Consider the following 24601-nt stretch of genomic DNA (forward strand, 5'->3'; position numbering starts at 1 on the left):
CTCAATGGTTAGATTTGGAGCCTTGCAGCACTGGAGTCCTGTGTTAAATTCCCACTGAGGGAGTGAGTGACTTTCCTCCCACATGTCAGACATGCAGTTGGGAATTTAGATTGTGAGACCCAGTAGGGACAAAGATGTTGATAAATTGCAGAAATACAATTTGTGTTACACACTTGTATAGTGAGAATTGATAGAAGTGGACATCTGACCATTACACCTTAGTGAAATATATACAGTCAGCATTAGCATTGAATGTGGCCAATTTTACAGCCGCTATGGAAGGCATTACACAAGATCTGAGTGGGTTTCTAGGAATTTTGGCCCCTTCAGCCAAAATGTGAATGCCGGCTTCCTAGCCCGGTATCGCACCTATTTGAGGTCATGGTTGCATCAATACTTGGCCCCCCCTAGAACTATGAGCATATGATACAAACTCATAATTAATTTAAAAATAAAACTGAAGCTAGAATCTTTCACTTTAAAGAATCACTCCAACATTTTTATTGCACCCCTGGAGTGGTGCTTTAAATGTAATTCCCCTGCTGCCACCTTCATCAGTTTCTAGCATTGCTCCCGTCACTGTCAATCTCCAGTAAAGAGTGACCTGCTGGCAGCTCCAGTGTTTCATGAAGCGTGCCGGAGATCACTTTGCAATACATCCGAGAGCCTCAGACTTGCATTGATCTTTTGTGACCCTACTGGCCGCAAGTCAGAAGTTGCAAGTTATGGGCACAAGTTGATGCCGCAGGACTGGAGTTATTAAAAAGGTGAAGCCGCTGGAAGTGTGTATAAGAACGGACGCAGGGGACTTGCATTTAAAACGCTACTCCAGCACTGAAAAATACAAAAATACTGGAGTGGTGCTTTAACAGTGAACGTGTCACCATGAAACTGCAGACATGTTAGAGGAGGATGATCCGAGTAGATTTATATATTTTATCAGAAAATATTCAATATAATCTGTGTGTTTTAGTAGTTTAAGCCTCTGCTCCATTTGGGATTTTTGGTCCAGTCGGTAGTCCCATCAGTGACTGACAGCTTTCTATGTATAACTGTCCATATAGAGTCAGGCCCCCCTTCACACATCAGTGGCTCCAGCACGTGCGGTGAGTTCACACACATACCGGAGGCACTTACACCCATTCAAATCTATGGGTCTGCACACATCAGTGCATTTCCACAGACCGTGTGTAAAACACAAACATGTCAGTTTTTGTCAAACTAATGTGTGTCAGTGACACGTAGTAGCGTCTGGGAAAAGCTTTATAGTTAGCGCTATGTCCAACCATCATTATCACCTGGCAAAGGCGTAGATAGGGTTTTGGTTCACGGAGGGGGAATCTAAGTGGGCCCCTAACCCTGATTACAGCTATGGTGGCACACCCAGCTAGTGGATGTAGGAGAACCTCAGCAGATGACCACACTGTTACTGAAAATAATCTCTATACAAAGACCAATCACTGCTATTACCACCATATGTTCCTGCAGAACATATAAGATCACAGCACAGAGTGATTGTGATATCTTTTTTAACTTACAGCTGACTTTGATAAGCTTTCCCTTCAACCTTGGAAATACAAAGACACCCCAAATGCTAGAATTAGTTTTATTTCCTACAGATACAAATGAGCATGTTTTACAAATTTTTGTACACTTTAATTTAGTCAAGCATCGCATAAATATTAGAAATTGAAAGCCTGTTTCTGCGCATTCAGGGCTTGGAATGTATAAGTGTCCGTAGTAGCCTCTGGTTCCAATGCCGCCATGTCATCCGCCTCCTGGATATAGATTGTCACAAGAAATTATGGAAGAGAAACAGTTAAATATACGAGCAGCATTAAAGAGTGCAACCACAATGTTACTATAAAGTAAGTGACAACTTGTTAACTTGTTTTGAAAGGCAATAGTTTAGAAATGTAGCAGATTTTATTTAACCTTCAGATTTTGCACAAAAGAAAAAAAAAAAAAACGGTCAAAATGGATTTGATGAAAGTTAGCTAAACATTAATTGGTTTACAGGAGTCATGCAACAAGACAAAAAGGGAACATGTGAAAGTTAAATAAAAAAACTATACAATTGTGGATATTTTAAAACAGCTGATCTCTAAGTAGACCATGCATTATCCCTATTGATAGGTGTCACACACAAGGATAATGCATTGTCTGCTTACAGATCAGCTGTTTTAAAACATCCACAATTGTATAGTTGTAGGTGCATGGGCTAAATATAATGATGTGGGCCATTAACCCCACATGTATGTATTGGTATATCCATGTGCATACTCAGGAGTATAAATGTGCCGATAGGGAATGAGTCCACATGCAAAATATAGTACCGCCACGCCAAGTGAAACTAGGATGAAACTATATATCACAAGTGGCCGTAAGGTAGGATGGATGGCAGCAGCAACTTCCAGGAGACAAGCCCAACCACTGACAAAGGCAATGCTGAAATGAGTGTCAGAGCGTGCACATCTCCAGGAAGCTGCTGCCATACCAGGTATACACCTACCTTACTAGTGGCCATTCTATATGTGTAACTAATATATAGTCAGCACCTTCTTCCTCACATTCCTTTTACACATGAATTTTTGATTATCCTGCACCATATTTTTTTTATTTTGACATGCTCCTCCATTTGTCTTGTTGCACAACTCCTGCAAACCAACTGTTTGATTAATAAAGTTTATTTAACTTTCATCAGATCCAAATTTGACCTTGTCGGTTTTTATTTCGGTTTTCCTGTTTTATTGCAGATTGTGCAAGGAAACCCATGGCTGATTATAGCTATGCACACTAACAAAATTGCACTTGGATATGCTTGCAAAAATAAATGTCTATGTGTACAGACATAAAGTGGCATGGGGTGTTAGCCATGGGCGAGTTAGTCTCACAGCATGTTACATGAAGGTGGGGGTCCTGGCTGGGTGTGTGAACTTGTGGCCTGCAAGGGTGTAGCGCCCCCATAGCACATGTTACCGATGGCTTTAGCCAGGACCAGCTGTCAAGAACTTCAGCGAGGGAGACCACTAGTTGAAAATAAACCTTTTACTGAATAATTTCCACAAATTACAGTATGTAGTGAGTACACAAATTTATGAATATTTCCTTCACAATATGGAACATTTTTCACAGTCTTAATGACTTTCTCATTAGGTCTCCGTCTACACAGTTACACTTTCCTTCACCACAACCCAGCTTAGTACTACAATTCAGTTAGCAAGAGTCCCATTCTCAACCTGCAGTTCTGCATTCCCCCCCCCCCCCCTCAAGGGAACTAGTTTGCCAATATGGCTGGTACTTAGCTTTTCTGTTAATGATGCCTTGGAACTCCCACCTCACGTTCTGTCCCATCTTGGCCAGTTACCTTCCTGAGATATGAGCTCTGAGCTGTACTGCTAGGCATCCTGTCTCAGATTGACCTGCGCTTATGTTGATTTTCCCTCCTCCTGTTCACGCAAACCACTGTCTTGGTCTCCTCACTTTGGGACACCAAAGTCATGGGGCACCGCTTCTCATGCACACTGGACCATAACCGGGAACAGTCCCTTCACCTTATCCCCCCTCCTACTCTGGGTTAGTCCCAAGGAATAACTCTCCCTACTCTTGGGCAGAACACAAAACTAACACTCATCGCTCATCACTGTTCACATTACACAATACGAATGTTCAAGGGGGAATGTGGGCAGTATGTCCATCTCCTTTCACATACATTAATCCCATTTCACCTTTGACTAAGATTCTGCACGAGCATGATGTGTGCAGACTAAAGGGTTGTTTTCTAGTGTTGAGCGAGTATGTTCTGTTAACCCTTTCACAGAGTATGCTCGGGCCAAGCACCGAGTATTTACAGCTGCTCGGTGATATGGTTGAATCACTCCCGTGTGCATGATTTGCAACTGTTTGACAGTTTTATTACATGTGAGGAATGTCTATTTCTTACACATTCCTCACATGTAATAAAGCTGTCAAACAGTTGCAAATCATGCACACGGGGGCGATTCAACCACATCACCGAACAGCTGTAAATACTCGGAGCTCGGCCCGAGCATACTCGCTCAACACTATTGTTTTCTATAGTGCATGGTGTGTTGTCTGTTTTGCTACTTAAAAATCCAAGGGAATGAAACTAACAGACTATCCATGACTATTTGGGTATGTGTGGGCAGATCAATGGGTCATATTCCCAAACAGTGGCCATGACCCAAGTGCAAGGGAATCTGTCAATAGGATCACCCATTTTAAGCCGTCTATGGGCATGCAGGTCATAGGAAGCTAAATAAAAGGATACCTTGGATTGCAGATATCAATTTCTTATTCCAGAGAAATCCACGTATTTTTCTATGCAAGTGAGCTGTTCAGGACTATGGGCCGGACACTGATCTGCATGAGGATCTGCCTCCAGAGATTATATTAAATGAAAGGAGGCGTTACCAGTGTGATGGCTGCTCTCTGCTCTCCTGATCTCACTGCAGACCTGTGTGTGATTATAACTGACATCTGCAGCTTCCATCTCACAGGCAGACAGGACTGCAATATAGCAGAGCTGAGAGCTGCAAGTGTGTCACCCCAGGCCTGGATGCCACAAATAAAGGCAGTGTCTGAGAGCAGGAGGGAGGTTCCCTCGTTAGGGACAATTAGCATACAGCACCTCCTGTCCCAGGCCAGTAGGGGGAGCAGGCTGCCCCTATACAAGCTGGAACTGGGGGCAGGGTTAGGGAGAACTGGACGACCTAGCTCAGGACTGAGACTAGTCCCAGAGAAGGAGGAACAGTTCAGCTGTAGCTGAGGAGTCCGTGAGGCAGAGGAGAAACTGCAAGCCAGGGACAGAGGCGATGAGAGCTGGTCCTGGCTGAGAGAACCAACCTACCGGACATTGGGGTCCGAGGCTGTCAGGGTTGTAAGCCCAGCAGCAGAGACCCAATCCGCGAGGGATTTCAGGTCCCTTGGCCTAAGAAGCCTGTAGGCTCTGCTTTATACCATCAGTAAAGACCCTGAACTGCACGGACTGAGTTATTCCTGCTGCGCTCGTGCACCATCACTCCCATCATCCACACTAACTGCCCTGAGGTTATACTCCTCCCGTGGGGAGTCATCCTGTTCTTAGCTGCACACACACACACACACACACACACACACACACAACCGGCCTCAGCGGTCAGCCCTGCAGCGGCGGTCCCCACTGACCGCAATCCACGGGTGGCATAGACGGACCATCATCATACCAATAACCCTGCCACTGATTTGACCACCCTATGGCACGGACTGGGTCATCGCCACGGAGACTACAACCCCCAGCGATCCGGCTCTGGGTATTCCCCGCACACACACAAACACAGGCCCAGGGGGTGAGTCAACAGGATTCAAACCAACCCGCCCCAATGGGTATTGCGTGCCTGAAAAAAGACTTACACTTACCCGAGAGAAGTTTCCCGCCGTCCGGAGTAGTTTCCCGCCATCGGACGCCATCTTGGGTAGTTTCCCGCCGTCTTCCCGCCATCTGCAGCCGCTTCCTGCCATCGGACGCCATCTTCGGGACGCCGTGCGGGAAGAAGAGGGGCGTGGACGCCGAGAGTGCGCGAGATCCGAAGCTCCACCCCACGCGCTGCCGCTGCGCAAGGTCCTGGAAGGGAGAGGGAGCGACGCTGACGTCACAGGAGCGTGACGCAAGTTCCTCAACCCCAACGATCGACTGCGGAGCCGCGGCCTACGGAAGAGCATCGCAAGGTAGGCCACGGTCCACTAGGGGGTGGGGGAGGAGGATGTCGGATACCGAGGGGAGCTCCGCCACACCGGCCGCCAGCGCAACTGCTGCTGCGGTCATGCCATTCACCATGCCCTATATCCCGGGGGCAACCTGGCTACCCCAGTACTCAGGGGAGTCACATACCCCAAGTGACTTTAGGGAAAGACTGGATAGACTCTTCCAGGTATACCCCCTCACGGAAGAGCAAAAAGTGAGCATCCTGGTGGCCCAGTTAATTGGGGCAGCCCAAAGGGAGGTAAAGTCCTGGCCACCTAGGAAGAAGAGGACTAGCCCGGCTGAAAGACACATTTGATACCCGAACCTCAGCCGAAATAAAGCTCAGATTTTACAAGTGCAAACAATGGGCACATGAAAGTATAAGACTATGCTCTAAACCTACAAGAGGCCCTGAGAGCCATTAAGCAGGCAGACCCTGACAACGTGGGGAATGAAGACCAGCTGTTGACCGAACAATTTGAGGGTCTACTGTGCAATGCCCACCGAACCCAGTTGTGGGCAATGGCCTTACAGGACCCTGACCTGGATAGGCGGCGCCCTTGTCTGCAGGGCCTGTGGGAGCTGATGTGCAGGCTTTGAACAATAACCCGGCTACAGACCTGCACCATCAGGTCCAAGAGCTGACTAAGAGAGTTGCCGCGCTAACCAGAACTGTGCAGTCTTTACAGGTCTCTTCTCCAGGAAAGATCCAGCTGGCATCCGGACCGGAGGACGTCCCGTGGCGCCGACAGAGGGGGACCCCACTGGCCAGAGGAAGACCCAGCGACCGATACAACGAAGACGGACAACCCATCTGCCGCAATCAACCCGGACATATGGCAAGGTACTGTCATTTAAACAGGCACAACCTGGGGTAGAGGGCCAACCCCCAGGCATAAGATCATCAGGCCCATCGAACTGGCGTGATAAATACGTAGGGGGACGTCCGGTCTTGCCTGTGGTACTGGATGGCATTCCTACGAGTGCCCTACTAGACACTGGGTCACAGGTGACTACCATCCCGTACGTGCTCTTCAAGCGGTACTGGAATGACACGGACATAACCCGCTACCCAGATGACAACCTGAGCATTATCGCCAGCAATGGTCAGCCCGTGCCACAGATAGGATTTAAAGAAGTGACCATCAAGGTCGGTAAGGTTGAACTGCCGGCACAAGGACTGATCATTGTGGACATTGACAGTCGCGAGAGTCACCCAAAAATAACCCTAGGTACTAACATAATCGAAAACTGTCTTGCAGAGGTGATTCTTATTTTGCAACAGGTTGCCAAGAACACCAGTTCCAGCCAGCAGCGTGTCCTCCAAAGAGATCTGGGCACTGATGAAACGGCAACAGGTGGAACTATCTGGTGGTGAGATAGGTAGCGTGAGAATGTGTGACCCGTTCTATTGCCATGCCCCCGAAAAGTGAGATGATTTGGTGCCGGGCAGCTATTGGTCTAAGAGGTAGAGACTGCCAAGCAATGGTAGAACCCATCTACTCAGACAGTAAGCCCACCATTTTGACAGCACGGGGGGTGGTCGATATATGCCATGGGAGGGTGCCCGTCCGCATCATAAATATCGGGGAGAGAGAAGTATACCTGCCCCGGTATGCCACGCTAGCCAAATTGTTCACCATCAACCAGAACTCTGTACAGGCCGTGAAACCCTTACCTTCCTCTGGTTGAGATGGAGGCAACAGCTCTAAGAAACCAATGGAGGACTGGTGTCAGCAACTGCATTTGGGTACTGACTACTCCCTCACACCAAAAACAGGGAGTCTACCGGGTGGTTCAGGAGTACGAGAGAGTGTTTAGCAAACACCCGCTGGACTTTGGGCGAGTAAAGGGGGTAGAACATCACATCCCCATGGGAGACCATCCTCCCATAAAGGAGAGATACCGACCCATACCCCCTGCACACTATCAACACGCCAAGGGGATGCTAAAAGACATGAAGGAGGCTGGGGTAATTAGGACAGCTGTAGCCCCTGGGCAGCTCCACTAGTCTTAGTGAAAAAGAAAGACAACACCATGAGAATGTATGTAGACTACAGGAAGGTCAACCGTATCACACACAAAGATGCGTACCCGTTACCAAGGATAGAAGAGTCCTTAGTTGCATTAAAATCTGCTAACTTCTTCTCTACTTTGGATCTCACTAGCGGGTACTGGCAGGTTCCTGTAGCAGAGGCAGACCGGGAGAAGCCCGCATTCACCACCCCGATGGGACTCAGCGAATTTAACTGTATGCCTTTTGGGCTCTGCAACACACCAGGAACCTTCCAACAGTTGATGGAATGCTGTCTGGGACACCGGAACTTTGAGACGGTCCTATTATACCTGGACGAGGTCATAGTCTATTCCAAGACCTATGAGGACCATCTGGAACACCTGGCAGAAGTGTTTGAAGCCCTGGCAAACAATGGCCTAAAGGTAAAACCCTCAAAGTGTCATCTACTGAAGCCAAAAGGTACAGTACCTGGGACACGTGGTGAGTGCTGACGGAGTAGCCCCCGAACCCTGACAAGATCACCGTGATTAAGGACTGGCCAAGACCATCCAGCATAAATGAAGTGCGGCAGTTCCTCGGGTTGGTAGGCTACTACTGAAGATTCATTCCTGGTTTTACCAAGAAGGCAGCTCCTATGCAGGACCTCCTGATGTGGCTTCTGGTTTTAGGCCAGTCCAGGAAGGCCACCTTCAAATGGGAAAAGCTGGAAGAGGAGTCATTCCGCCAGCTGAAGATGGCCCTCACGGGGGGATGAAATCCTGGCATACCCTGATTACAGCCAGCCCTTTATCCTCCACACAGACGCAAGCAACATCGGGCTAGGAGCCGTACTGTCCCAGATCCAGCAGGGGAAAGAACGGGTAATCGCTTACGCCAGCCGAAAACTGCGACCCACGGAAAGAAACCCTGAGAATTACAGCTCGTTCAAGCTAGAGTTCCTGGCAGTGGTGTGGGCGGTAACCGAACATTTCAAGCATTACCTTGCCTCTTCCAGGTTCACAGTGTACACGGACAACAACCCATTGACACACCTGGACACTGCAAGACTGGGTGCCCTGGAGCAGAGATGGATGGCCCGCCTGTCCAATTATGAGTTCACGATCAAATACCGGGCAGGACGCTCCAATACCAAACCTACCGGACAGAGGGGGAAGATCCAGAAGAACTGGAAGAGGTTGAACTCCCTGCGCTCCACCGTCATGGTATTACCCAGTATTCCCACCGTGTGAGGGGCCAGCGATCCGCTACGTTCAACCCCTTACCCCACTACAACTGGGTGGAGACGCAAGACAGTGACCCCGCAGTCCGTCTGGTGAAGGAGATGCTGACCCAGGCTGACGCCCGCCTGGACCCAGACGCTCCGGAAGAGACCAAGCAACTGGACGGAAAAAAGCAGACTGTTTCTCTACAAGGAGAAGTTGTGCCGCAGAATGGTCAATTCCCGGACACGAACTGATCTGGCAAGTTGTGGTACAGAGATGGGACGCAGCTATGGTGCTGGAGGCCTACCACAATGGGGCAGGGCACTTCGGATGGAAGAAGCTGGAGTTCCTGCTGCGTGAATGGTTCTACTGGATAGGCATGAGAGGAGCCATTGAGAGATGGTGTAGAGACTGTGGCCCGTGCAATCTAAGAAGGAGGGACCGTGCCAGCCAGAGGACTCCCCTGCAGACAATCCTCACCAGGCAGCCGCTGGAACTGGTCGCTCTGGACCATGTTAAACTGGCTCCAAGCAGAAGCGGGTATGTCTACGCCCTAACCATCGTGGATCACTACTCCCGGTTCCTGGTGGTGGTCCCTGTCAAAGACTTGACGGCTCAGACAACAGCCAGAGCCTTCCAGCTGCACTTCTGCCGCCCACACAGGTACCCGGACCAAGTGCTGACGGACCAAGGACCAGCCTTCGAAGCGGAGGTCTTCCAGGAGTTCTGCAACCTGTATGGCTTTAAGATGATAAGAACAACGCCCTATCACCCCCAAACCAATGGAATCTGCGAGAAGATGAACCAGGTGGTGATAGATCTGCTGAAAACATTGCCCCTGGAAGAACACAGTCTGTGGCCTGAGAAACTGCCCGATCTGGTGGACCTGTACAACCACATCCCGGTAGGTTCCACCAACTGTACCCCGGCTTACCTAATGCGAGCAAGACCTGGTAAGCTGCCTGTTGACCTGGATATGGGAGTCCTGACACCCGAGGACACCTTGCCAGAGGCAGACTGGGATACAGAACGGCAGCAGCAGTACCGGAAAGTACAGGAGAGCGTCGAGCGAAGTCTCTGTCAATCAAGAGAAAGGCAGGAGAGGACTTATAACCAACATGCTCCCGCTGTTCCCCTGGTACCTGGAGAGCAGGTCTTGAAAAGAAAAAGGCGGCTCCATAAAGTGGACGACCAGTGGGAAAAGGACCCGTACACCGTACTGCCCTCAAGCCACAATAATCCAAAGGTGTACGTCATCAGCAAGGATGGAGGAGAGACCACAGCCACTGTCTCCAGAGACCACCTGAAAAAGTGCCCCGAGAAGTTGCAAAGCACGGATGAAGATCAGGAAAACCCTCAACCCGTAGAGGAAAAGGAGGAAATGATCAGCACCATACTCCGAGACTTTCCCCGGTCCTGGATACAAGTAAACAACGCTATCGTGGTGCCCGTCCTCACCTTTCTCCAGCCAGCCCCTCAAGTGCCTACAGAAGACCAGGTAGAGCTGGAAGAGCAGCCGGCCCAGGAGGCAGAAGAGTCCACACCAGCAGCGCAGGAGGATCAACCCTCTGCTAGTAGTGAGCCTGCCGTGCCCCTAGTGAGCCAAAGAGTACGCAGACAGCTGCCCAGCTTACCCATAACACCTCCTACACCCTGTAGTGCAGGACCAGTTCGTGAGCTCCGTAGGTCCACTAGAGTCACTAGAGGTCAGATGCCTGCTCGCTGGAGAATATAAAGTAATGCACTGTAAATTTACCTGTTTCTTGAAAATGTTTATGGTTTTTGTTGTAGCCTGTTATTAATTATGTTTCTCAGTTACCCTGCAGATTTCTATGGACTAACAGGTTATGGACGCTGGATAACCGGAACAATCTTGTAGATAGTTGCACATTGTGCCTCTTGTGAAGATGGCCGCGGAAGAGAAAACCTGTCTGGCGTGGCCTCCTTACAGCCCAAAGTAGCTAGCTTCAGCCTTGCAGCCACGCCCAAGGCCAACGCAAGGGGTTTTCTTTGGACAGGTCCCCTACCTCTTCTCAAAAACTTCACCTTGGGTGATATGGACACCTGGTTACGGAAACGCCGTGACAACAAAATGTACTTTTTCATGTTGTCTTGTTATTGTTATACCCTGCATTTATGTTTCTTTAAAAATATGTTTAGTCCCGGAGTACTAAATTTTACTAGGGGGGGGAATGCGGCACCCCAGGGGTCTGGTTACCACAGTAATAGAAATATTACGTCTGAGAGCAAGTGGGAGGTTTCTCTGGTCAGGAGCCCTAAGCATGCAACACCGCCCGCCCAGACCTGGGAGGGGAGGAATCTGCCCTTATGAACTGGGTCTGGGGCGGGATTAGGTCAGTCAGAGCCTGGAGACAGTTCCAGACACAGGGAAAGTGTCAGCAAGGAGCTCTGTAGGAGCAGGAGCGAGTGCCAGGGACTGGAAGCTAGAGAGCTCGCCCTGGCTGAAGACATTAAGACCGGACACGGAGTCTGAGGCTGTGGGGACATCCAGGTCCAGCAGCAGAATCCAACCGGCAGGGGATTCCATGTCTTCTGGCCAGAGAAGCCCAGAGGCACGGTCACAAGCAAGGGACCAGCACCGCCATCGTGAAGCGGAGGCTAACAGAAGGCCCCAAGTCACCGGCCGTACGGGTGAGCACCACATGGTATATTCAGGGATGTGGGCTACTTCTACCCGCACACAGCAAGGTAGCCAGGAAAGAGTACAGATAGACGGGGAGGCCTACAACTCCACCTGGCCAGGGGAGATCCTGTTAGCCCTCAGACTGACCCGGCCTCTACTGCTAGCCAGTACTCCCGGGAGGGTCTGCTTTATAACATCAGTAAAGACCCTGAACTGCACGGACTGAGTTATTCCTGCTGCGCTCATGCACCATCACTCCCATCATCCACACTAACTGCCCTGAGGCTATACTCCTCCCGTGGGGAGTCATCCCGTTAGACACACACACACAATCTGCCCTGCAGCGGCGGTCCCCACTGACCACAATCCACAGGTGGCATAGACGGACCATCATCATACCAATAACCCTGCCACTGATTTGACCACCCTGGGCACGGACTGGGTCATCGCCACGGAGACTACAACCCCCAGCGATCCGGCTCCAGGTATTCCACACACACACACAAACACAGGCCCAGGGGGTGAGTCACCTACATTCCCATATAGATGGCTTACGAGTTGATGTTACTGACAGATTTCCTTTAAAAAGGATTAAGGCAATTTAAAAGGGAACCTGCACATCCAGAAAGACCATGTACCCGCAGAGTATCCTATATCTGTATGCAAATGACATTTCTGGATTTGAGGAGCTGTAACTTTATTTTAGTCCATACAGATGTACGAGACAAATTTCTTATCTACATAGTCCAATTTAACAATATAAAATGAGGCCATTTAGTAATTGTGCCGCCCCCCCCCCCCCCCCCTCTCACACTTTACTGAATGGGTATATTTTGTTGAATTGGACTTATGGATGCAGAAACATGTTTACTTTCCATTTATAATTAGGGAGGGAGTTCAAAACACACCCTTGCTCCCATTTTGTTAGCACTTACACCTGTGAATGAATATATACACACACACACACACACACACTATCACTGCAATTATCTGCTGGGTGGCCTCAGAGCCCGTGCCATGCACCCACTACTGATTTACGGTCTACACCTACAGCAGCTGTTGAGAACGGATTAACATTGCTTGAGCCATTGCCTGATATTGAGGTAGGCGTCACGTTACGCTGGGTGCCTTAGTAGCCTATGGCTGTGTTATGATGAACTTTGCTACAGCTGCAATTTTAGTCATTGGCAGCAATGAGGTGTATGGAATTTGGACTTAAACACTCATCTTGCCGTTTTAAGTTATTCTGCAAAATATACCAGAACCATACCTCGCCTGAGAAGTATTTCTCTATAAGAGCTAAAGCTGCATGATAAACCATGTGGTTGTCGTGTGTCTGTAGAGCTTCTATCTTCTCCAGTCCTCCCAGCTCCTCTACAACTAGGCATAGTTTGTCCAACTCACTCAGTTTCTCAGCAGCCTGCAAAAAAAAAAAAAAAAAAAAAAGAAATACGTAGTATGCATAAGAGGTCCTTAATGAATGGGACTCTGCAATTTTAGTAGACAGGTCATCTTTATCATGGCTTTAAGAGTTATAGGGAGGAGGCCATAGAGAAGAGGAAATTGAAGTCCAAAAGCAAGACTTGCCATGCATTTTGTACAGAATTTGCAACTTTGGCACACAGTTTACAAAGACTGGCAAAACCCCCCACAAGTCTTGATAATGAATCACTGCTTGATTAAAGTGTACCAAGTTCATTAGGAAGTGTACACCTCTTCATGAACATGGCCAACTCTCGGCCGTCAGTCATGGGCTGCTGTAGTTTATGGCATAAGCTGCGATTGTTTTTTTTTGCCCACATGTCAATAACCCTGGCCTGACACCCATAGCAATTCATATTTAAACTTACCAAAAATATGTTGGAAATGGCATCCAAGATTACCAGGATTGTTTTGCTGTCCTTAGTTGTTAGTAGGTTGAGCAGTGGTTCCAGCACCCCACTATGAACCAATTGTACTACCTGCTCCACAGTTCCCCCACTAGTGTAGTTTGTCACTGCCCACACTGCCTCCTTCTGTGCTTTAAAGTCACCCTGGGGGGGAAGGAAAATAAACTCACTGTAATCTGGTAGTAACATTTGCCTTAAACTAGCAGAGGAAATGCACTGTAACATTTTCATAGACCCCATTGCACTGTCATCTTGTACCCTTTCGAGCAGAATCTTTTCTTATGCACGTTAGGCTTACATGCATCCTGTATTGGCATGTGGCAAGTGGAATGGAGGACTGTTTCTCCCCAACACCAGCTCTCCACTGTCCAGCAGCGCAGGACCACATTAAAGGGGGAATAATGCAAGTGTGCCGGTACACACGCGCAAAAGCCAAATTTGCATGGGAATTTCTGTACATTGGACACCAGATCGCAGTGTGATATTTCCATGCATGTCCATTTCTGCTAACTGAAGGGGGAAACATTGCTAACAAATCCCCTTTAAAAATAAAAATACCATACCATGATCACTATTAAGCCTAAATTACTAATATGCACCAGTCTAGATTTATTAGATCAAGTGCAGAATCCAGGCTTTTCACAAGGTAGGATAGCAGTTGTGCCAGTTTTTACCTTGTTTAGAAGCTCCACCAGTGGTGGTAGGAGGCCACAAGTAATAAGTTGCTGAATTTGTGGAGCTGGACCTGCTGAAATATTACTAAGCGTCCATGCTGCCTCCCTCTGAACACTTGACTTTTGATGCCGCAGTAGCTGAGGCAAAGTGGACAGGACTCCAGCATCTATGGCCACCTGGGTCTGTTTGTCTGTTCCAGTGACTATGTTTCCCACTGTTCGCAGTGCTGGAGTCTGAGGAAAATTTTGGGAAAAAAAAATTAGGGCACTGCAATGTTCCTTCAATCTATATAGCAATGACTCTAGTATACTTGGAAGCAGCCATGACAACTTTCTCTTTTGCTGCATGATACATTAATGCTGTGTATACATGGATTTATTGATTTACTCACCAAAATGCCAAGCTCTTGACTATGCATTAACTGTATAAGTCTGTCCACAGCCCCAGTCTGTACAACAACATCAATCCGATCATTGGCACCATCAGTGAGATATGACATTGCCCAACATGCATCTGATAAGATGTCCCTATCTTCATGGTATAACAGCTGTGTCAGGGTTGGCAGGATTGCAAGAACAGCCTTCATAGGTGGATATGGGTTTTTGTTGCGACACAAGTTAGAGAGAGTCCATGTAATGTTTCGTAAAAAGCCAATCTACAAGATTTAAGGGCAATTATATTAATGTTCAGTAGGCAATTAACATGATCAGAGCCAAATTGAAGTTGTACTAGGAAAACAAATTAAAGGGAAGACATTGTGGAATTGGAAGCAGCCCTGAAATCACCAACGTAGGACTTCGATATGTGATTTGATTCCCTTCATCCCTTCACCCCCCCCCCCCACAATTTGTTTTCTGGAGTTTAAGGATAACTGCACACTGACAGCAATACAGATAAGATATGCAGTCACCAATTTCACTCCAGCGGTAAATAAACTTCTAACCAGGGATGTGGAGTCAGAGTCTGTATAAAATGGATCAACTAGACTCCTAAAATATATAATAAATTGGGTACAATAGTTCAATGCAGTTTGTGGGGAATATTTTTTCATAAGAATTTGGAAAAGTTATGAAATGTCCTATAACTGTCTGTTCTATTCCTGATCTAAGGGTGTAGATTTAGCTGAGATTAATCTGTGCTACATTTAATCACTTAAATGTGAGCCATGAATGAGGGCGTCGTGGAGTCAGAGGTTTGGCTTACCGACTCCACAGCCCTGCTTCTAACAGCGGGCTCACGTTTTCTTCCTATGCATTTTAAGTTCCTGGAGCTTTAAAGGGGGTTAAGGCAACCATCACTAATATGTATAAGTGCATAAACTTCTAAAGTTCTGCAAGTGTTCCAAGAAGGGTAAGAAGGGGGTGCAATACAGTTCAGACTTGATAGAAGATTGACCAGATGACCAGCAGAATTTAATGCCCAACCCTGTGTAACCTATAAATAGATTTAAAAATACCTGGCACATTAACCATGCATTTTGTTCTTCAACAGCAGGTGAAGTGGGATATTTAAGGATTCTGTATAAAACTTGGTTTAAGGCCACAGCCCCACTATCAGAATTTTTTCTCATGAGTGGAAGCCAAAACCAGGAATGGGTGATAAATGCACAATTTGTTCACTTGCTTCTATTATACCTTTTCTTTGATGGGAGACAAAACCAGATGACGAACAGAGAAAAGGTATAATAGAAACAAGTCACCAATTCTGCATTTATCACCCATTCCTGGTTTTGGGTCCCACTCCTGAGAAAAAAAAAAAAAATACTGACCAAATACTGATCATGGGGCTGTGGCCTAAAACTCCTGCTCATTCTAAGGTTAGGCATCCAGTGGGTGGCCTAAATAACTAATGAGACTTTGTGCATAAAAAGATGAGGACCATCCCCTGGACTCAAGCATCAACTCCCACCCCCCACAATATTATGGATCAATCCTCAGCTCTTAGATTTCCATAGCCTGCATCATTATTACAACAAGTTCCTTTCAATAATCAAGGATCAACAAGAGGAGGCGTACCGGAGTCTGTGGTGCAACCAAGGCTAGAAGTGGTGGAATCACATCACAGTTGATCAATGCATCTCTGTACAGTGGACCATCACCTAGAGATAATTATATAGTTATGTAAAGCAAGTCCTTGCAGAATAAGTCCATTTTAACTGAATTGCTTTATTTTATAAAGTGATGAATTTCTGGGATCCAGAGTGCTCCGCAACTCACATTTAGGCTATGACTATCCAGCAACTTGCACAAGACAAGATTAGGATAGCATAAGCATGTTGCAAGTCTTAAACGCTAATGACCATAAGTGAAGACCCAACCATGCTAGAATTTCTCATCGACTACCATATTTGACCTGGGATACACATCTGCTGCAGTCAGCATTTTACCATTGATCTAGCTGCAACATTTTTTTTTTTGGTCCAGTATTAGACTGACCGTTTTCTAAAACTGCTATACCAGCTCAAAGGTATGTCATGGCAGCTTATACCCATTCACTTCAGTCGAGCTCAGCTGCAATACCAGATACAGACAGATGACACGTTTACAAAAGTTTTTTCCATCCTGAACCACAGCTTAAAAGTTAGCCATCCAGTATATTGCATTGAGAAGTTGAGCCAAGTATACACTTCTATACTAGTGAGCAATGATAAATATTGGTGGGGTGTAATTTTACCTTTCACTAGATGCCCTTTCGTGGCTGCACAATATTGCAATACTCATTCACAGAAAGTATCTAAGTTAGGCAACTGCATTGTCCCATCACAGGAGTTAGTCATCGGTCCTGCAAGTCTTACCAGCAGGGCTGGTTTTAAGCAAAGTGGGGCCCTAGGCAAAAAGTTTGAAGTGTGGCTCTAAATGCTGACATATTGCACCATAACGATTGTAGTAATATGTGCTGAGATCAGACCATTAAATGAGTGATTGACAATATTGAAGTCTTTCGACACTTGTTTCCTGGCATCTTTACACCAGCTGAGGAAGAATGATGGGGACAGAACAATCACTAATAGATCAATCTGTCCCCATACATATCATGTTATCAGCAGATTACACTGGTAAGGTGCTGCCATAAACAATCTAATCACCTGATGAATAAGCAGCATTTTGTTTGTTCATTGGACGATTGCCGACATGTTTACACCTATGAGCTCTCGTCTGTGCAGACCGTATTTATAAATGTGGGCCACACACAGCCACAGTGCCACACTGAAGGGAGTGAAGATGTCCTCACTATGAGCTGCAGCTTCTGCTCACAGCACTGTCCCATCAGACACCTCCCTGCCTGGCCGACAGGAGGAGGCCTCAGCTGGGTAGGTGCCGGGTCTCTGGTTGCCCTCCCTCTCTGTGCAGGACAGGAGCACTGGCCAATGAGCGCTTTATCCCTCTGATGGGGAGGTTCAGTGGCCACTGCTCCCGTCTCCGCAAACTTCCTGAAGCTCTTCAGACTGCAAGGCCTGTAGTGACATGGTCACATGATAGTGATGTCACTACATCGGAAACTTCACTGATAATAGCATTATCAGTGAAGCTCTTCCTATAGCTGCTGCCCCCCCCCCCCCACAAGAGTGGGTGCCCTAGGCAGATGCCTAGTCAGCCCTGCCCCAGTGCCAGCCCTGCTTACCAGCAATGTTTCCTAAAGCCCATACTGCTTGTTCACTAATTTGCATGTGTGGGGAGGATATCAAAGCTATGAAAGCAGGAACTGCTCCTCCATCAACGACAGCTTTTGTTTGTTCGGAGGTGCCAGAAGCAATATTCGTGAGGGCCCAGGCAGCTTCAAACTGCAATGTGCTGTTATCATGGTAGCCCAAGAAATCCACCAGCTTTGGTATTAGTCCAGCGTCAATAATGTCATTTAGTGGAGGATTCCTCTCCCGGGACAGCATTTTCCTGCAACCACAAATAAAGAAAACAAACATTTACCCATTAGGCCACAGCTACACAGACTTCTTGTGCTAATAAGGTTCACTAGATGTATTGTGCTGCGATGTAGCAGACAAGCAAATTGAGACCGAGGGTACTGCAACAAGTAAAGAAATACAATGAGGTTGGACTTCTTGTGCCGTGGTTGTCACAGATGCAGTGCCCTTGGGACCCTATTCATTGTATTGTGCCATGATGCAACAGCATCACCAAGCGTACCCAAGTCATGCAACAAGTGTCTTGGCTAAAGTCAGTATAGCCTTACACTGTCAACTGCCATGTGTGAGGGGTATGGAGCCTCACCCCACTGCCCCTCCCTCTATGCCAAGGCCCAGTTACCTTGCAGATTGTGTGCACTTCAGCTCAAGATCTGGGTTTCCGGAATGAATTCCTTCAACTATGTCACCCAAGGAAAGCGGGGCCACCTAAGGGGCAGGGGAAATAAAAGTTAAATGACTGTGGGGGTGGGGGGGGGGGTCTGTGTGCAAAAACAACCATGTGAACCTCCACATTAGCTTGCATTGGTCAGCATGCTGTCCATTTTGCACACTTGCCGATCAAATGCTCACCAGAATGAGCCCTATGGCAGCCGAGAAGCTTTTTGCCTATCTAGTACAACGTATGAGATTACAAATGTTAGTAGAGGATCCTGCCTATGCCAGATTACACCAAATTGGTTGCTTCTTTGTCTAATACAGCATGTATTGCTCTTGATGCTGTTGCAAAGTATTAAAAGGCATGTGGGGGAGGCCCCTTGATGAAGCAGGGTTAAAGATGTGCAGGGGGTGCAGGATATGTGGCTACTCCTCTCTTGCTGTGCCCATTATTTTTTTTCATTTTTTTTTTTTTCTTCTTCTTATTGAGTACTTGAGTATTACCAAGCTGAGTTGCATTTCTTGAGTCACTAGCTTCATGATTGATTTTATAGAGTACATAACCTTCACTGACGCTTTCCCTGTTTCCATTTGTAAATTATATTAATTTTTAACCATTAATTAATATTTAACTGGTATGTTTTCCAATGGCTATACTGAAGTTACAGTAGTCACTGCTAGAGGTTAGTCTGGTTATACCACCTGTTGACTTTTCTGTTCAGGAGAGAGGTCTCCATCTTCTGGAAATGAAGTCACATTTCGTCTCTTAAGGATCTGGTCGTCTTTCTTGGCCTTTCTGAGCTCCACACTGACTTCAACTCTTCGACGTCTTAGCTCCTACAATAAAAAGCAATGTTGCCAAATTACCAAACAATTAACTGTAGAGTCGTTAACAAACAGCAGCTAGTTTGAAAATTCTCATGACCTCACAGCTTCAGCCCAAAATATATAAACCCTCGCTACCTGAGCCATCAGCTAGTTCTGCCACCACTGTACATTCCCAAGGTGACAAGCTATATGCCAGGACACGTCCTGCTGTCCAATCCAGCACATCAAGGATCATGTGTAAGGATTAAATCACAGTTTACTGTATTGTTGGAGATTTGTGATGTAATATGATCTGGCCAGTAGAAGGCAGCAGAGAGGTCAGAGTTGCAGTGCAGGGGTTTGGCAGTTGGTGACTGATGCTAGGGGGAATTCAAAGCTAGAGTGAAGCTACGCATTGTTGAGTTGAAAAAAGGTCTGGAAAGAGCAATGTGACTGATCTGCTTTTGGCAAGTCTGGGACATGTTCGGCTTGACATGAGCCGACTGAGGACAACAAAGGATACAGCATCTTGGGCTAGGCACGTGAGGCCTCATTTCTAAGGACTTACAGAAGCCCTGTGTTAGAGAGATCGGCATTCTCTAAGATTCAAGTCCGTGTTACTTGTTAGTAAATATTTATAAATATATCATTTAATATTTGTGCATGTCTGCTGATTGTTGCTTTACCCCTCATCCTGTGGCCACCCCTTGCCCATGTAGTAAGTGGGTGATATGGGGTTGGAGTATTGCACGCCATGCTTGGTTACCATACAGGAAGGCGTGTACTCTGGGTATATACACAGCATTTTTAAGAGTCTGCCATATCACAGGATGGTGGTTTGTAGGCCAAGTAGTAATTTATTGTAATCCTATTAATCTTCTGATCAATTTAAAAGGGGAGTCTCAGTCTCTGCTAAAAATCAACAGCACTAGCAACGTCTCCAGACACACTGTTGGAGAGTGCAGTCAGTCACCAGAAATGAGGAGGCATGTAAAGCCTTTGGGTGATATGGTGCTCACTAATTAGCAATAAATTAAATGCAGATTAATGGTAGAGATTAGAACTCTACATATTTATCTTAATTTTTATAGGGGCTGGGTGCTTAGGTTATCCTTTTAGTTCAGGATAAAGACACCCTTTCACACATTAGGCATAGGGACTGCAGAATGGTGGAAAGAGAAGGGCTGTTTCTAGGGCTAGGCCACCATGTTTAGAGTGGTAGCCCGTCTATTTTGACAAACCTTAGTGCAGAGAGAAGCCGAAGTAGTTTGGGTGATAATGGACATGTTGTATTAGGTCATCTGGTCTGTTCTGGGTTAAGTTCCCAACGCTGTGCAATTCCACTGAGCAAAAAACTACAGCATCTTATAGTTCCCGCAAAGTATGCAAGTTTATGGCGTAAACTTACTAAAAAACACAGGTATCCCATACAGTACTGTCAAAGTGGTCCAAACCAAATGCTAGGAAGTATGAGAAACAAAGCAGATACATTTAAAACAGGACATACCAGAGACAAACCACATCAAAAACTAGGATAAAAGCACTAATAACTGCTCTAGTGATGAATAATCTGGTACAGGAGATTGCTAGAATTTAGAAGGGGGGAGAGGGAATACAATGATCAGCGATCGGGACGTTGGCCCAGGCTAAAAACACCAGGTCAGGCCAGGCCAGGCCAGTTGATGCCTCTACCAATACAATAAACTCATTACTACATGTGAAATAGAAGCAGCAGAGGGTTTTCATTTTGGTATTTACAGCCATTTTTGACCACGCTGTCAAAAGGAGGAAGTAGTTTCAGCTGTAAAAAAACTACAAGACCAAAAAACCCTTACATTGATAATACTTAAATATGATTACTTTTCCTCCAGCAGCAGGTTGAGTGTAACAGGACGATAGACGCTGTATACTCACCGCTGTGTCTTTACCCTTGTTCTTAAATTTCTTCATACGATCATCAGCTTCATTTGCGGGTGGCATCTTTTATTAGTCACCTGTACTATAGAAGAAAAGCATATATTACAAACAGTATTCTAATTTTAACAGGGAAAAATGCAAAGTACTACATCTGGGCAATAAAAATGAAAAAAGCATATACAGAATGGGAGGAATAGAGCTAAGCAACAGTACATGTGAAAAAGACTTAGGTATACTAATAGATCATAGACTGAACATGAGTCAACAGTGTGATGCGGCAGCAAAAAAGGCAAATACAATTCTGGGATGTATTAACAGAAGCATACAGTCTAGATCACGTGAAGTCATTATCGGTCTTTACTCCTCTTTGGTCAGACCTCATCTGGAATACTGTGTACAGTTTTGGGCACCACATTTTAAAAAAGACATAGACAAACTGGAGCAAGTTCAGAGAAGAGCGACCAGAATGGTGACTGGTCTGCAAACCATGTCCTATGAGGAACGGTTGCAGGATTTGGGAATGTTTAGCTTGCAAAAAAGAAGACTGAGAGGAGACTTAATAGCTGTCTACAAATATGTCAAGGGCTGTCACATTGTAGAAGGATCATCTTTATTCTCATTTGCACAAGGAAAGACTAGAAGCAATGGGATGAAACTAAATGGGAGGAGACACAGATTAGATATTAGAAAAAACTTTTTGACAGTTAGGGTGATTAATGAGTGGAACAGGCTGCCACGAGAGGTGGTGAGTTCCCCTTCAATGGACGTCTTCAAACAGAGGCTGGACAGACATCTGTCTGAGATGATCTAGTGAATCCTGCTTTGAGCAGGGGGTTGGACCAGATGACCCAGGAGGTCCCTTCCAACTCTACCATTCTATGATTCTATGATTCTAATGCAGATATCAGCTACCATGTATAGGGCAGAGTTGACATTGGCATTACTCAATTCTTCTTTATGCTACAGGATTGTTAAAGGGAACTGGTCATCTGATTCATGCTGAAGAAACCCCAGGCAGCATGAAGTAGAGCCTGGAAGAGACTGGTCAATCACCTGGATCAAAGCAACAGAAGTATAGCCTCAGACTAGTCTCATGTCCAGCCATGTTCCTCCCAGACAGAGCTATCCACTTTCCCCTGAAATGGCAGTGTTTGCCTAGAAAAAAAAACCAAAAACCTGGTTGCAATCAGGCAGCCAGGCTCAGATTTATGATGTCCACAGTTTGGGCAGAATAAGTCTGACAAGTTCCCTTTAAAGGGCCATAACTGTCACATGAAGTACACCAATGGCATGAAATGGATCCAGGTGGTCTGTATTAATACTAAAGCTTGCCTGGTGCCCAATAAAAAGAGGGGGAATCAAATGCTGTATATCTGAATTAAACAAAAAAAAAAAAAAAAAAAAAGTATGATATATAAATAAGGTAGTATGAACAGTCACTAGGTTATGTGATACATTAAATTTATTAAGCCAGTCAGATTCTAAAATAGCTATATGATTAGTATGAGCTAGTATTTTACATATACTGCATTTATAGACTTAGTGGTTTTACATCATGATTCAGGCATTGTGCAAAGTCAGAATAGATAAATATATTTAGCAGCTTTTTGGCAAAAAATTTGCAGCACATTTGCACAAGTCCCTCACATTACCCAACCCTAGCCTGCACACCCTCCTTTTACCTACACAGCACACCACAACTGTGACCAGCAAAAATCCTCATGCATAGGCACCTTGGCCTTCACCTTATAAATCTAGGAGGGTGTGGTTATTGCTTCATGACACACAGCTGCCAACAGGAAAAAGATCTGTTATGTAATGCGGCATCACCACCCTGTTATGCTAGGGCTCCACCATCAATAAATCTTGACACATTATCCCAATGCTTTAGTCCTATAGAATTTGTGTGATTTTCTATATACAGTCTTGGATCTTTTCTAATAATATTTTTTACCTATTCAGGCTACATTCCCACAATGAGCTTTTGGTGAGTTTTCGATGGTGCAGATTTTCTGCACCTATTAGGCTGCGTGCCCCAGATCCGTAATAGCAGTGTTTTGGATGCAGTTCACCTGCACTGCGTCCAAACCGCTGTGTTGTACATTACAAGCACAGTGGATGGGATTTATAAAAAATCTCAAGCCCACTGTGCTTCTATTTGACGCCGCGAAAATTCCCCAGCGGTGTGGGTTTACAAGCCGCAGCATGTTAATTATCTGCAGCAGAGACGTTAGTCTCCGCAACAGAAATTTCCACAATAGGATGCGGTAACTCTGAATTGTTCAATGAACACATGTGGATTTACCTGCATGATCAGACTCAGCGCTTTGGACGCTGCAAATATACGCTGCGTCCAAAGCGTTGCTATAGCCTGATCATAGGCACATAGCCTTAAGTAAATTAGTTTAGTTGCGTTTTTCCACTGCATTTTTGTTCTGTGCAGATTACATGCGTGTGGATTACATGTGGGTTTTTTACCTGCAGACTTTCTGCATCTAATGCAAGTCTGCATTAGAAAATCTGCACAGAAAACTCAGCGGACCCACAAGAGAACTTGGCATGTTGTGGATGTGAAACACGCACCTCTATAAATCCCATTCACTTTTCTGGAGCTGTAAGATGCTGTGTTTCTGACGCAACAAAAATATGCAGCATCAAAAACGCACCAAAAACTCATCGTGTGAACATAGCCTAAGATGGACCAGGTGAATGTATTTTAGATATGTGTGGCATTTGTGTTAGAATCACCTATCACATGGAAAGCTCATGGATGGATGTTATTGAACAGGGCTATTCAGAAGACAGCTTTTGTCACATGGACAGAGTGTCAATGTGACAGATATTGCATTGTGCACAGTCTCTCCCATTTTTAAGGTGAAAAAACAAAGAAACAATGGATCCCATAGGGATCATCCATATAGCATTCTTTTTGTTACAGATACATTGCAATTAATTGCTTTGGAAACTATTTAGTGTTATACATTTTTTTAACTGTTGATGTATAAAAACTGATGCCATAGAGATGTAAAAAACCGACACAAGGATGGAATACGCATGAAAATCATCAGCTACTTTCTGGATTAAAAACAGATGCTTTTTCATATGCTTGTCTGAACCTGACCTAAATGCAGATTATGAATTCACTTCTCAGCTTTCCAATACAGCTGAACATTACAATCACAAATATGTAATATAATAAATAATCTAAGTTACATGGACTGCAGGCGTGTCTGTATTACACAGTTATCAATCCCCTCCTTTATATTACAGGGTTATTGGATTATACTAATTGGAGCAGCAGAGATGTGTCAGCAGTACCATGGTATCCATCGGTGGCAAATCTGGAAAACTACAGCAGAAAACCAGTTTATGGTTTCACACACAGCATTTTGATCCGATTCTTGGATCTG

At 45.8% G+C, this 24601-nt stretch overlaps 1 protein-coding gene across 1 annotated transcript; it reads right to left on the bottom strand.

Annotated features, from left to right (window-relative positions):
• Positions 1-1667: 1667 nt before the first annotated feature.
• On the bottom strand, positions 1668-22933 carry KPNA7 (karyopherin subunit alpha 7). Its single transcript, XM_073647895.1, has 11 exons — positions 22874-22933; positions 21189-21273; positions 19170-19304; positions 18433-18518; positions 17792-18060; positions 16186-16268; positions 14562-14825; positions 14170-14403; positions 13457-13639; positions 12877-13026; positions 1668-1778 (listed from the first exon to the last, which is right to left on the bottom strand). Exons 2-11 carry the CDS (start codon positions 21252-21254, stop codon positions 1683-1685), a joined length of 1566 nt encoding a protein of 521 aa, XP_073503996.1. The 5' UTR covers positions 21255-21273; positions 22874-22933; the 3' UTR covers positions 1668-1682.
• Between the last annotated feature and the right edge of the window lie 1668 nt (positions 22934-24601).

This window comes from Phyllobates terribilis, unplaced genomic scaffold, assembly GCF_046119375.1.
Source record: "Phyllobates terribilis strain yellow unplaced genomic scaffold, ASM4611937v1 Scaffold_9__5_contigs__length_417890890, whole genome shotgun sequence".
NCBI lineage: Eukaryota > Metazoa > Chordata > Amphibia > Anura > Dendrobatidae > Phyllobates > Phyllobates terribilis.